A 14,247-nucleotide genomic window follows, 5' to 3' on the forward strand; every position below is an offset into this window, starting at 1 on the left:
TGAGTTAAATAAGACCACATTAAATTTTAAAGGCTTGTTGAGACTAAAAGATCATTAATACATAAATCAATAAATGATAACTAATGTAATCCATCTCTTTTTAAGTAACCTACTAATACTTTTTCTCGTTTTACATAAATCTCAAATGTTATAAGCGAATGTTTAGTAATTACTTACGGCAATTAATCCTGACTGGTTTGAATGTCTTTTAGAACGGGTAAATCCTGGATTATGAGCTTGAATCAAGATTAGCGATATTATTAATAACCTAAAAAAGAATAATGTAACAATTAATAAAAAAATAACAAAAGCAATCCATTTTAAAACAACTAAAACAGCCAAAAAAAATATTAATATCTATTAAAAGTTAATACACAGTTAGAGTACAAATAAATTGTAGTGTACCTAATGTTAAAAAGCACAACAATTTTAATTACCTACTACTAAATTACTTTACACAAAACATAAATAAATATATTTTCTTTGAAAAATATTCAAGCATCTACCTATACATTATAATAATGTATTATTAGTGGCCTTAGTGGTTAAAGCAGAAATTATTAAAATGTCAAGACCAATAAAAAATAAAATAAATAATAATTGTATTATTTTATTAAAATAAAATATGTCATACTCTTTACATACTGGAATTCTTAATAAAAATAAAAAAAACCTTTTAAGGGGTACTTAATCGACAATGCAATTCATAAAGGTGTTTATTTCATATATACGCATTACGCATATTAGTACACCAAGGGCCGAGAAATGCTTGACTTTAAGACATTCAAAACTGTTGGCACTCCAATTTGTCTATAACATTTACTATTTTTACTTGAAATCATAATAAATTATATAATTTGTTTTGACACATTATCATAAAACGTGAATGCATCTCATCAAGATATATATATTCAGATTGTAACGTAAACATAATAATATAACGGGTATGGAATAATAAAAAAGTGGAAGTGGAGAATATTATAAACCTTAGACTGTCAAAACGCCCACTGTATCCGACACTATATGCTGAAAATATTACGATTGTCGATTCACACGCGAAGTAAACATTTTTGATTTGTACGATTTATATTTTATTTTGGCCACTGGCATTTCAAGAAAAAAGATATGAAGGCGTGCGTTTTATGCCGACGCCCACGTGCTATACTTCCCCAGGTTGCACATATCTTTTAGATATATTTTCAACTGCTACTTGTCCAGTTATTAACAACCTAGTCCTGTCAAACATTGCATATAGTCAAACCTCGAACAATATTTATTATCGAAGACATTAGTAACATTCAGATTTAAATTATATTATAATATTTATAGGCATAATAACATTATTTCAAAGCTAGAAAACTCATAACACTATAATAAGTAGTTATGCTATAACTTATAAATTGTAATCATAGATTAACCAATAATTCTCTATTGGTTTAAGACCAAATAATAGATTTTTTTTAATATCATTTACAATTTTGACGATAGTAAAAGAATAATTATATAATAGGTATATTAATATTAAACAGCAAAATTGTATTAAGAATGATATTTTATGTCCGTGGAGCCCTTAAAACACTCACTGTGTTCTAGAGATCCAAGGACCACAGTTTGAGAGCCGTACTATTGAAAAGCAAGATTAGTCTTTCTCAACTTTTACATTTTACAAAAAAAAATCATTAAAATAATTGAAATCGTAGTTTAAGCTAGTCGTCTAGACGTATATAAAAAATAATTCTCCATACATTATATGCTATCGGATACATTTTAATATTGAATATTGATGTTACGAATGCATTTCATGTTTTTAAACGAAGTTAGTTAAATATGTATTATATTATAATAATATATGAGTACTTATCGGTAAGAAGAGAACAATAATCTTTCACAATAGTTTTGAAGTATATATAATATATAATGGTAATTTATGCAAATTAAGAACAGTTCGTTTATGTATAAGCCAGAGTATTTAAAAGTATACACGTTACACGCAAGTTATAGAACTATACCTATATATACACATCGATACATTATTTCTTTTAAATATGAATATAACTTTTCATACTTCACCTATGTATAGGTGTGTAATAAATAATAATTACTATAACGTCTGCTTAATCTGTAAAAGTAATAAACGATGTTATATAGGTTACAATAATAACTTGTTACAATAAAGTTACAAATATTATAATTTATATTATAACAAACGCGTGAAACATAACTATAATCTTTAGCTTGTGTTTACAGAAATTAGTATACCTATGTATTACATATTGTTATATTATACACTACTATAGAAGGTAAAAAATTAGACGTATTAAATTTGGTACACCCATCTATCCCGTGTGAACCATATCATTATCCGAGGTCGATAAGTGGCGCTTGGACTGCAATTTGCCTAACTATAATATATATTAGATCAAATAACAACACAGTGTCAGCCGCTAAGTTACGATTGGAATTTCGAGTAGTATAGGATCATAACATGCATAATCGTGTATATCTATACAGGTACCTATAATACATGTATATATTATTACTATTAATCAAAGTCGTGATGATAAATAATAAGTGTCTTACAACCCATATATAAAAGATCTACATATATTATATTTGACTTAATTTCCCTACAAAGTAATATTTTAAATAGTTGCTTACATTACTAATATATACTTACTTCGAAACTATATAAAGCATGTACAAAAGGTAGGTACCTACTAAAGTTTAAAAGAAATAAATACATTTTTTATTTGTTAACAACAAGTACCTAATCAATAATAATAATAATAATTTAATCTCAATAAAATGCCTGGTTAAATAGATTAACCAATGTTTAATACTGAATTTAACACAACTTTCTAATGTAAATCGATAATTTTATCATTCTGTAAGTACTGAGTTCAAACAACACTTACGATACACATTAAACGGTTAAACAATATCCGGTTTATACAACACGTTAGGATAAGCGAATGCCACCAAATTACTCAATGTGTGTATATACTATAGATCAATATGGGTATTGGGTATAGAGTATAGACTATATACATAATATATTGTCTGCATTACATATTTATTCTGTCTAAAATTAGAATTTCGTTGTAAGCCCTTGGCTCAAGAACCCTTTGAAAGATATCTTGAATAAAGTTTTGAATATTATGTAAATATAGATAGTGAGTGACACTAATCTCTATATATACTTATTATTTTTATATGGTCGACTATCTGCTCAGAATAACTTATACAGTTATACTAACATATTATTATATTGAAAATAACTGTACGAACACTCATATTAGTATCATAATATATTATTATATAATGTTGCATATAATTTACATGACTAAGCTACGAAATCATACATTATATGTATCAGAAAAGTGTGATAAGCTAAATTACTGTATACAATTAGACGATTATTATTTTGATATATGTTAAATATTTAATTTTCCTCATTCGCTTTATTTTACGTTTTAATAATCGTATAAATTCATTCTGTTATTTTTTATAATTATAAAACATATTCTAAATCTTATCACAATATTATATACTTTTATAGTTTTATGCCGAGTTGCATAAAAAATGTATTTATTTAATCGCTCACTAGAGTTTAATAGACTAATCGTGGACCACCAAAATACAAAATCATGTTTAAGGGACCAATATAATTATTATATTACTCTACCTACATATTAATCGTAGACGTGAAAAATAAAAATTGTTTTACATAAAGAAAATATTAATATTTAATTTTAATCTAATTTCACTAAGTAATATCTATAAAATATTAAAATTGATATACTAAAATTATATCTACTTCGCATTCAAAAAATTATATGCTGTAATTTAAAAGGGAAACTTTTTATTCCGGTTTATATTTATAAACAATATACTAATAGTATAATATTATAATCACTCAGATTTCAATTTTATAATTTAAGCTATTTGTCAAGGATAGTGCATCTTTTTTATGTATTATATTTTAAAATTACAAAAATTGATTAAAAATTGATCAAAACAAAAAAACCTCAAGTATCTATTTAATGTATGATGTTAAACACTAAAACCAAACGCTTATTACATATTATGGTTTTCAAAAATAAAGTATACGTGATGTTATCAATTGAATGCGGCTATATATATATATATATACATACAGTATAAATATAATATGTATATAAATACATTATAAAACTATAAATTCTGTATACGCGTCCTTTACATTTTTTTAAGACCAATAAAATAATTTTCACTAAAATCCTTACGGGCAAATGTAAATATTTAAAGAAGTTCTTTAAAACTAAACGTTTAAAATGTCGTAACTTGATACGAACGCATTAAATATATTCTCTAGTACTACACTATTTTAGATTTTAAGAGGCAATGTGTATAGAAATTATCTAATACTTTGTTGTTTTCTATATCACGTATATAGATCTACATGAATACATCAATGAAAACGTGACGAGTGCCAATATTACACAATATCGATGTTGTACTTCGCACATCAACAATAAGCAATTATGACAACATAAAGTCTTATTAAACACATATATTTTGACCTACCTAACACAGTATAAACATAAATTCCGTAAACTAAGATATTTATTTAAGATTGCGAGTAAAGCACATGCCCATATTATTTTATTGGAAAAAAAGTGATCTCCGATCAGAAAGGAGTTTTCGAAATTAAGCAATTAGAATTGCAGCGAAGAACTTTACTAACAATATTATATTATGTATAAGCTTGTCTCTATTACTAGTGGATTTTAAACATTTATGCTTAAAATGAAATGAAATTAATTATGTTTTATGAAATATAATTCATTATCACTTTATTATATTAGTGTATATACTATCAAGCAAAATTTGATTTTTTTAACAAGACCTTATACATTCTTAATTTTGTTTTAATCGAGTGAGTACGAGATTTCATAAAAATCCTAATACCTAAGCGTCTGATGTATTACTCTATTACCACAGGTGGTTTTGTTTGGTTAACACAGCAATTACTGCAATTAAGAAACCAGACGGATCCACTAGTACCAACATTTTGAAAACTATTGTTATAATGTATAAAACTATAAAAAGTAATCCATTATTGACCCGTGGTTAATAAAAATTACATATCGTTATGGGTCAGAAACATGTCAACAAACACTTTACCGGTAATGTTTATATTGTGTTAGATAGGTAATTGACTATTATTATTATTTTACATCTAATAACGGACAAAATATTTTAAGATCAAACTGTGGACACAAGTGTTTAACTTAAACAAACAATTTCCTAATGAACCTATATCCAAATTTTTGGTTTACGAGAATTCACTTTTGGAGTCATCCATTATTATTACTATAAATTATTGTAAAAATAAAGTAATTGTAATAAAATATAGTATATGTTTATGTGAAAATAAAAGTTATTATAATAAAATATGTAGATTATAATGCATTCATGAAATATGTATAAAAAACATGAGGTATAATTTATTATAATTGATACGTTTTCCAACGGATATCAAATTAAATCCATAAAAATACTCAACAAAAAATGTTATGCCTATCTAAATAAATTCTTCATCAAAAATAATAAGCGATGACATATTGTAACTAATTGTAAATGCAAATCATTTTATTTTTAACAAATAAAAGAAGTATGAAAATGTACAAAAGATAAGCTGATATACAAGCTAAAGTTACCTATCGTAATATCTTCATTTGTCATTTTCCCATATTTCATTCTAACTTTAAATTCTCGTATTCAATAGTTCTTTAAGAAAGAATATTTTAAATAGAAATTAAATAGATTAACCTTGAATCGATGTGATGAATAGGTTAGGTTGCACGTATAGGCATTTTAAATCACATTTAACTTTATAAATTATCACGATATGACACCTATTAGGTATCTAGTATACCGTATCTAATCGTTTTTTGAACACAAACATTTGCAAAATAATAAATTCACAATAATTTACGATTTAACCTCAGTATTTTTGTTTAGCTATATTATGTATGAGCATATCAGCTACGGGTTAACTGATTGTTTCGACATTAAAGGATACATTGAATCCTGAAGGACATGCACGTGGACTTTAACTAACAGTGACAAGCGTCTTATGATTATTCTGAATGTTCATTCCCACTTCGGTATAAAGCTTTTTTTGCAATAATGCGTATAGTTTACCCTTGTTAAATAATTCTATTATATATAAACCAATATATAACGTCTGATGGTGTTAGTGTGTCTACTGTATATTCATATTATTGTCCAACAATGTTTCCAACAATACAATAGGGGACAGACCGAAATGTTCCTTCGTTAGCCGTCAGTCCGTCAGACATGATTAAATCTCGTTACAAGTGTAATATGGGCATCGGAATGCACTACAAAATGATTCGTAAAGGAAAATATATTAAATAAATACTTTATTCTCACAGAAATTTCTTTTTGGAGTATTTTGTATCGTTGATTGCGGTTTTCTACTTTGGACTTTATTATTACTACACATAACATATAAATCTTAAACACTTGTCATTTTCATTTTTCGCCAACACAAATTGTAGAAAATTCAAAATAGTGCTATTAGTGTACTATACATGTATACAAAGGGAAATGGAAATTTTATTTTATTTTTAGGTTTATGAATTCTGAACTTCTGAAAGAGCCTTATTCCATTCTATGATCCCTCAGTCCCCGAGTACAAAAGTAATCATACACAAATGTATTCTGTTCTGAACAATAGAAATGTTAATACTCATATTCAATTGGACAAAATCTGTACTCGGGTTTTCATCGAACAAAAAAAAAAAGATTTAACCTACACTAATCCGCGTTCCCTCCGACTAATCATTAATTATATGCTCAAGTAGGATCATTCATTATACGCCTTGCGTATAGTTTAATATATTATATATTTTATATAACATTAGGTACAGTTGTCGAATTTATAAAATTTTAAAAAAATGGCTTCCGGTATCACTAAACGGATGCAAAACGGTATACCCCCAAATATACTTAAGGCTGTTCATTGCAGCAGGGATTTATTCCTTTACTTTATTATTACATCACTACTTATACATAACTATACATACGACTAAATAATAAGTGTTCGCGAGGGTATGTTTTTTCTCGTATTATTTCTTATTATTACACAATAAGACAAAGAACCCAACAATACACTAACGTTCTGTTTGTTTAAATAATGAAAATGGGTGTGCAATAAATTCGAATTTAATTTCCACTAGCATAAACCGATGGGCGTGTTTTGCGGAAATCCGTTTGGGTGCTAAGCAGACGCACTGTGTATATATTTGTGCTCGCGATTGTATGTAGGTACCTATACATACATAATATTATGCTTTTGGGTCACTATTTACATCACCTCTACATAAATAACCGTTTAATTTTTAATTTTAATTTTTTGAAATTCTAATTACATACAGGACAAGGGACACCGATTAAAACGATATTGTTCAATATTTTTAACGAATTCCAGTTGACCGTGAAATTGCGCTAGGTATATTATACACTTTCATAGCATGTTTCAGTCGAATTCACTACATTAACTATAACTATATCTACCAATATAGTTTGAACATTTAGCTATGGCCCAGCGCCAACCAATGTTCATATCATGTATATAGGTACAAACATTGCTAATAATACGACCCTTTGAGCGGTAAAACGGCTTTTTTTAATTAGTTTATTCGATTTTTTTACTCATTTTGTTTTTAACTGATTTTTATCGACATATCAATTAGTTTTAAAAACAAATTATAATACTAAAATAACCGTTATCCTTTATGTTTTTATTCAGTTATTTTCACGACCAGTACCTATTATAATAATTATTATTAGCGAGCTATTTCGACCAAATTTGCTAAGTTTAATCATTGTAATTATGTAAATAATAATTCACCAGAAACACGCAAATGGATTTATTTCCCGTTATTCTATAACGATTTAATAACTCAGCGCCGTTCGAAAAAGAAATTGTTCGATGCGGTGGCAACGGTTATTATTCATGTCTTTTATAAACATTTAAACGGGAGCCAAACAATTAGAGTACCTATATACCTAAATTTTACTTTAGTTGTTTGGTGCTGATAAAAATCAAATAGTATAAGTATGCAATAGAAAATTATTGATATCATATTACGATGGTGATTTCCGAAAAATGATGATGGTTTAGGATATCAAAAAAAGTAAACTCCCAATATTACCACATAAAAAAAGTTTAACGATGTAATAAATACAAGGATGAGTGGTGATATTATTAACATTAAAAATTATTTTATTACAAATTATTCAAAAGACTAATGTTGAAGAAAATGTATTATATCCTATAGGTAACAGAAATGTTTAAATTGTTTAGTTTGTGTATCATTAATTCATGAACAATTTATTACTATAAATGTTACCTTCTGTGTTAATCTATTTAAAATTAACTAATAAATTAATTTTAATACATTAATATTATCAGATAATTACAATATAATATTATATTTATTAGACAATGAAACTTAAATTTAAAAATTCAGTTTAAAATATAAATGAAAATATTATTAAATTAACAATAACATAGCTAAAAAAACATCTGAAATTCTGAACCTTGAACATAAACTGATTTGTTTTAAAGCTCGTATCTTAATTTATTTATTTGAATACAAAAATTGTCATTCATAAATTCAAAATTTGTTTTTATAATAATTGTAGAATGTACTTAATTTAAAATTAGTCACTAATTTAAAAAGTTGATATTGACAGTTAAAATAGTGAAATAAAAAAGTAAAATATTTTTTTTCCCATTTAATTGGTACCAAGGTATCTAATATTAAGTTATGAATGAAAAATTAAAATACTTATCTCCCATTTTACTTATCTTACTACCTATATATTACCTAATCAAAAAATATGAAGATAGATCATGTATTATATCATAAGTTTTGTTTGAAAGAAAAATTGTAAACCACGAAAAATCGTTATATTTTTCAACACATTATATGAAAAAAAATTTTAATTTAACCCTTGGAAAGTTGAAAGCATTTCCATTATAATAAAATGTTTTATAATAATATGTATAGTAGGGTATATACTAGGATAGATTATTATGATGGTTAAACATATATGATACAGCTAATGAATTTGTAGAAACTAGATGATGACGGAAAACGGAAAAAAACGATATTTGTTTTTATAATTATAACAAATTGAAAGCCTTAACGAATATATTATTACTTATCTCTAGTAGGTAGGTATATATGTAATTACTATCGTATATCTCGAGCTGTAAAATGTATACTTATCGCTTAAAAAAAAATCGCCACGTTTTGTTATAAATAATTATTAGCACTCTTCCCATTCACATATCATCCTTCCATAATATCGGAACAGAAAATATACAAACTATTTTTTTTTTATAATATAGCATTTTTGGTTATTATATAATAGAACTTACCAAAAGCACCCCGAGTAGTTCAACAGTAACGCCATATTTTCGTTTCGACGCAACTATAATAATAATTGTTTCATCAAGTGAGAGAATTTCGGAAAACGTAGGTAAAAACAATAAAAGCCAAAAAATTTTTTAAAAAAGAACAGAACTGCCCATATGATACAACAAATAACGATGATTAATGTCGTCGAAAACCACGATAGGATGAAGGCACGTGTCCATTCGCCGACATGACGGCGGTGATAAGGCCCGGCACGTGCAACGCCAAGACCAAAACTGAAACCGACCGCTCCACAAAATGTGTACATAGGCGGCCGCTCATCTTTTTTCGACTGTGTGAGTGTATGTGTATGTGTGTGTTTGGGTGTATCGTACACGTATATGCATAGATAGTGTGCCTGAGTGTGGTGCGCCCGCGTTTCTACGTATGCAAGTTTGTATATGCGTTTCGGTCTCTCGGACACGACAAAAAAAAGACTGCATTAGGTACCTACCTATAATATTATAATCTAAAATAGTTTATTACTATTTGGTTAAGAGTCATGAGTACATGCTATAATCAAAATTTAAATTGTTAGTACCCCGGAGGATTCGTTAACTGCGAAAAATAAACAATATGAAACTAGTAGATACAGTGTACACACTGCAAAAGGACGCAACCGCTGTATAAAATATTTAATAAAATAATGTAGTTGCAATAGCAGTAAGAACAGTTGTCATCGAATTTTTAAGGTAGAAAACCACCAAAAACGTTGTATTAAACTATGACGTGTCCAACGATACTTTTAATCGATATACTACCAAAAAGTCCGTGGTGAAAAAGTCCGGTACATATTATTAGGTAAAAGGAAAAATATGCTGTGATGCACAAGCAAACTTTCAATTAGTATTAATATAAATTGAAACTAAATGATTTACCTGACGAAATAAATAAATAATCTTGTAGGTCAATATATAGGCTAAATATTCGCAAAATATATCGGTTGAATATATTATTCGAAATATTGTTATACATATCTTCATAGATACCGAATTTTTTTTTTTTAATAGGTAGGTAGGTATATTGTTTTATTGCCGATAGTTAATGAAACTGATAAGTATCATAAGTCATAATATTAGATAAACATAACAATCATTGAATTTTTTTTTTTTTAAAGATTGTTATACGTATATTATATTTACTGTAATTTTTTTTGTTAAGATAGTTAACTAGATAGTTGGGAAGATCTACTTTTCGGCCAAATTCAACCTTCCCGTGTACAGCCAATACGATAACATATATTTCGACTTCCACCGCCACAAATTTCGGTTTTTAACTTTTGGTAACCCATTGGTCATTACTATATGAAAACATGTTAAGTTATTGATGATCGATTATTAATAATTTTTTTTTTTCAAACACATTCACTTCATACTTATAAATTAAATGAATACTCTTTTATTGTACCTATATACATAGAAACGTGTTTATTTTTTTATTTTACATTACATTACGGGCTGGTGCCTAAGGTACAGTTAAAAGATAAATACATAACAAGAACAAATGTAATAAATTTAAAAATTTATTATTTCTATGCACTAGAGAAGTTCTCGTTTGATAGTCGCATCTTACGGTAGATAGGGTGGTTTCGGCGTTCGGCCATAATTAGTGGAACGAAGAGGGACAATAATTGGGAGCAGATAGCCTAAAAGATCTACACGGAACTCGAAAATTCACCTCTGCAAGTAGCTCGGGTGCATTAATGGAGCCGTTTACAAGTTTATTGAGGAAGTTGAAGTTGGCTAAAACTCTTCTGTCGGAAAGAGTAGTAAGTTTTAAATGGTTTAAGACGGGGGAATAATCATGCTGTTAGTGATCAATTTCTAGGATAATTATATAATTATATCTAGGTAATTATACAGATAAAACAAATGAAGTATATATAAATATGTAATAACATAATAACATTTATATGAATTGATTAATATAACGTTAATTATATATATATATATAAAAACTGGGGGACGAGGCGACCGAGTGGTCTGACTCTTCCGCTGCGACTCAGCCGGTCGCGGTTCGATCCTCGGCCACCGGGCGGCATTTTTCTCCGGACAAGTCGCGGTGACCGGAGAGCAAGTGCTGCCATCCCCCACCCCCGCATGGCAGAAACCTACGGGTGCCCCATTCGAAATTCTGCCAAAACAAACACACACGTGTTCCCCCCTACCGTACCAAAAACATACAAACCATCAATACAAAAACCTACAGTACCTACTAATAGCTAATGGCCACAGTTGCCGGGCTCAGGATCAATTAAAAAAAAAAAAGTAAATAAAGTAATATGTTTAATATTCAATTGTACCTATACAATTAAATTATATTATAAGGTAACCTAACCTAACCTACACAATTCAATTACACAAATTAGTATTTTAGTATTTTACAAGCAGGTATAATGCATATTATATGTTATCAATCTTTTATGGATATACAACTTAAACATTACTATCACTTACTGACTAATGATATTAATTTAAGCAACTTTAATTATTTTTAATCATTTCCTCAATGTATAATAATTGATTTCTTACAATAAGGGGTTACCAAAATATAAAAATTGAAATTTTTGGTGGCTGAAAATGGATATATATACATATTATTAAACTGACAGTAAACGGAAAGGTTGATTTTGGCGGAAAACGGTAATACCCGATAGTTGATAGGTACTTAACGAAACCGAGAAATCATTATAATACATCATGTTTATGATGGTAATAATACTAAGCACATAACTATAACTATTATGTTTTATTTTTTTAAATTATTTTAAATATTATTACATAATATTATGTAGGTATACCGATTACCGGACTTATTTACTCCGGACTTTTAGTCTTAGAACTTATCTACTACAGACTTTTTGTGGGCTTTTTACCAGGACTTTTTTATTCCGAACTTTTTTGCTGAGATTTGCGTAAGCATATGTTAATATGATAATATACAGCCATATAGGTTAGGCTAGCCTTTACGTTTATACCTACCTACCTACAGTGTTGTAAAGTACTAGAGTCTAGAGCAAAAGTATTTAAAATAATTTTTGCTCAGTACCTGTATTTAAAATCAAATACTAATTTTAAAATACTTAAGTAATTCTTTTTAGTCTTGTATAGTTTTTATTTTAATTTTGATCACGTAAAAGTAAAATACATTTAAAAATTTAAAATATACATAGGTGAATAGGTTACCGTGAATTACACTCAACCGAAAATCAAATACTTCGACAAAGAAAACAGTTGAGTATTTTAGCCAAATGATGCAGTGTAAAATATTTGCTTTATAAAATGAAAGGGAAACATGAAAATCGATTCAGTTGATTCAATTGATAGGTATATTATTACATGATATACGTGAATAAGACTTGGAAAAAAAATACTGATGTAACCTCTTAATGTTTTAATTTGTATAAGCTATAATTTACTGATAACTGATACAGTGATATAACAAACTTAAGTTAATAAACTATAAAGTCAACACTCTTATTAATTTTGATGAAATGCATTATTCTATTTACATAAAGCCATAAAGGTACAAATAATATAGCACGGTTATAACAGTTGGGTCTTAGGTATAGGTACCTAATTATAAAAAAATTTTTTAACCGATATGAAAGAGGCAAGAGCTTTTTGTTTTAAACACCTTGGCTCTCTCTCTAAACTCTTGCTCCAAAACTTACCAACGGTTGAAATTCCTGGCAATCCCTCCAAGACACATGAGCCCTGAAGCACAAATGGGGAGACTCGCTGAACTAATTAGTTAACTATTAAATTACATTAAATATTTAAACCATAAGAAGTGTCACTAATATTATATAGATTACGTCTTTCTTCAAGCTGTTCGTGTGCCTTCAATTTCCCTCGGCTTTCAATGTCCAAATATAAGTTATTCTACAAAAAAAATCAAACCGAGTAAAGTTAACGTCATTTCAACATATAAATGATTTTGTGTAACAAAGTTGAGGTACAAACTTAATGTAATAACTAAATAATAAAGTTAAGTTAAAAGGGAGGGAAACAGCCAGCAGGTAACCAACTCTCTGCAGTCTGCTGTAAAGGTGCCAACTGTCGAGTGTCCTCGGCATTACGTCACCGCGATAATGTATGTGTTCAATTCGGATTCATTGATAAATCATTGGGAACGAAAACCGAAAAAAAATGTTATAATAGTTCGTACAAAAAAATTGTATACTAAAAATGTATTGTTAATATTATAATAATATGTAACTCTCACAAACTTACATATTTGATGAAATATGTGATTTTACATTTTATTTTGGTAATATGAAGACATGAAGTTCATTATTACAAATCTATTTCTTCTTCTAGTCTATATTTATGCCTGTATTACCTATTATATCTTCTTAAAATATTACAATATAGTCAAAAATAAGGTAATAATTTAATATTTATTACTTAAAATAATATTAATGATATAATTTAAAATGCCCTAGGCTGACACACTGTCTTCACTCGGATTCGTTTTTCGTATACAATGATATATAGGTATCATTGAATACAAATTTAACACATCCATTACAGTGACCAACACGACACCTTCAGAACACCAGTTGTACCCATTGTTATTTTTTATTTATGTGATAGGTAGCCAATCCGTTTAGATAATGTCAGCGCACTTTTTGTTTCTTCTCTCTCTGGCCCAGGTGCACATAATAGGCAAAATGTCCCTAGTGTAAATTGCTTATGCAAAATAGTTGCTTAGAGTAAAACCACCCATCACGAAAATCATAGAT

The 14,247-nt window shown here is 27.9% G+C and overlaps 1 protein-coding gene across 3 annotated transcripts in view; it reads right to left on the reverse strand.

The window, feature by feature from the left end:
* The window catches only part of LOC111038392 (thrombospondin type-1 domain-containing protein 4-like), a 64,959-nt gene extending 51,636 nt beyond the window's left edge, over positions 1 to 13,323 (reverse strand). Inside the window, exons 1-2 of one of the 3 annotated variants that reach the window (XM_022321466.1) lie at positions 13,174 to 13,323; positions 178 to 268 (exon numbers count right to left, since the gene is read on the reverse strand). In XM_022321466.1, coding sequence (XP_022177158.1) covers positions 178 to 268; positions 13,174 to 13,211 — 129 coding nt within the window. In that variant the 5' untranslated portion in view covers positions 13,212 to 13,323. Of the gene's footprint in view, positions 1 to 177; positions 269 to 9,463; positions 9,741 to 13,173 lie in introns of those variants that run through there. The other 2 variants (XM_022321464.1, XM_022321465.1) reach the window with 2 other exon arrangements.
* Between the last annotated feature and the right edge of the window lie 924 nt (positions 13,324 to 14,247).

Source organism: Myzus persicae, unplaced genomic scaffold, assembly GCF_001856785.1.
Source record: "Myzus persicae strain clone G006 unplaced genomic scaffold, MPER_G0061.0, whole genome shotgun sequence".
NCBI lineage: Eukaryota > Metazoa > Arthropoda > Insecta > Hemiptera > Aphididae > Myzus > Myzus persicae.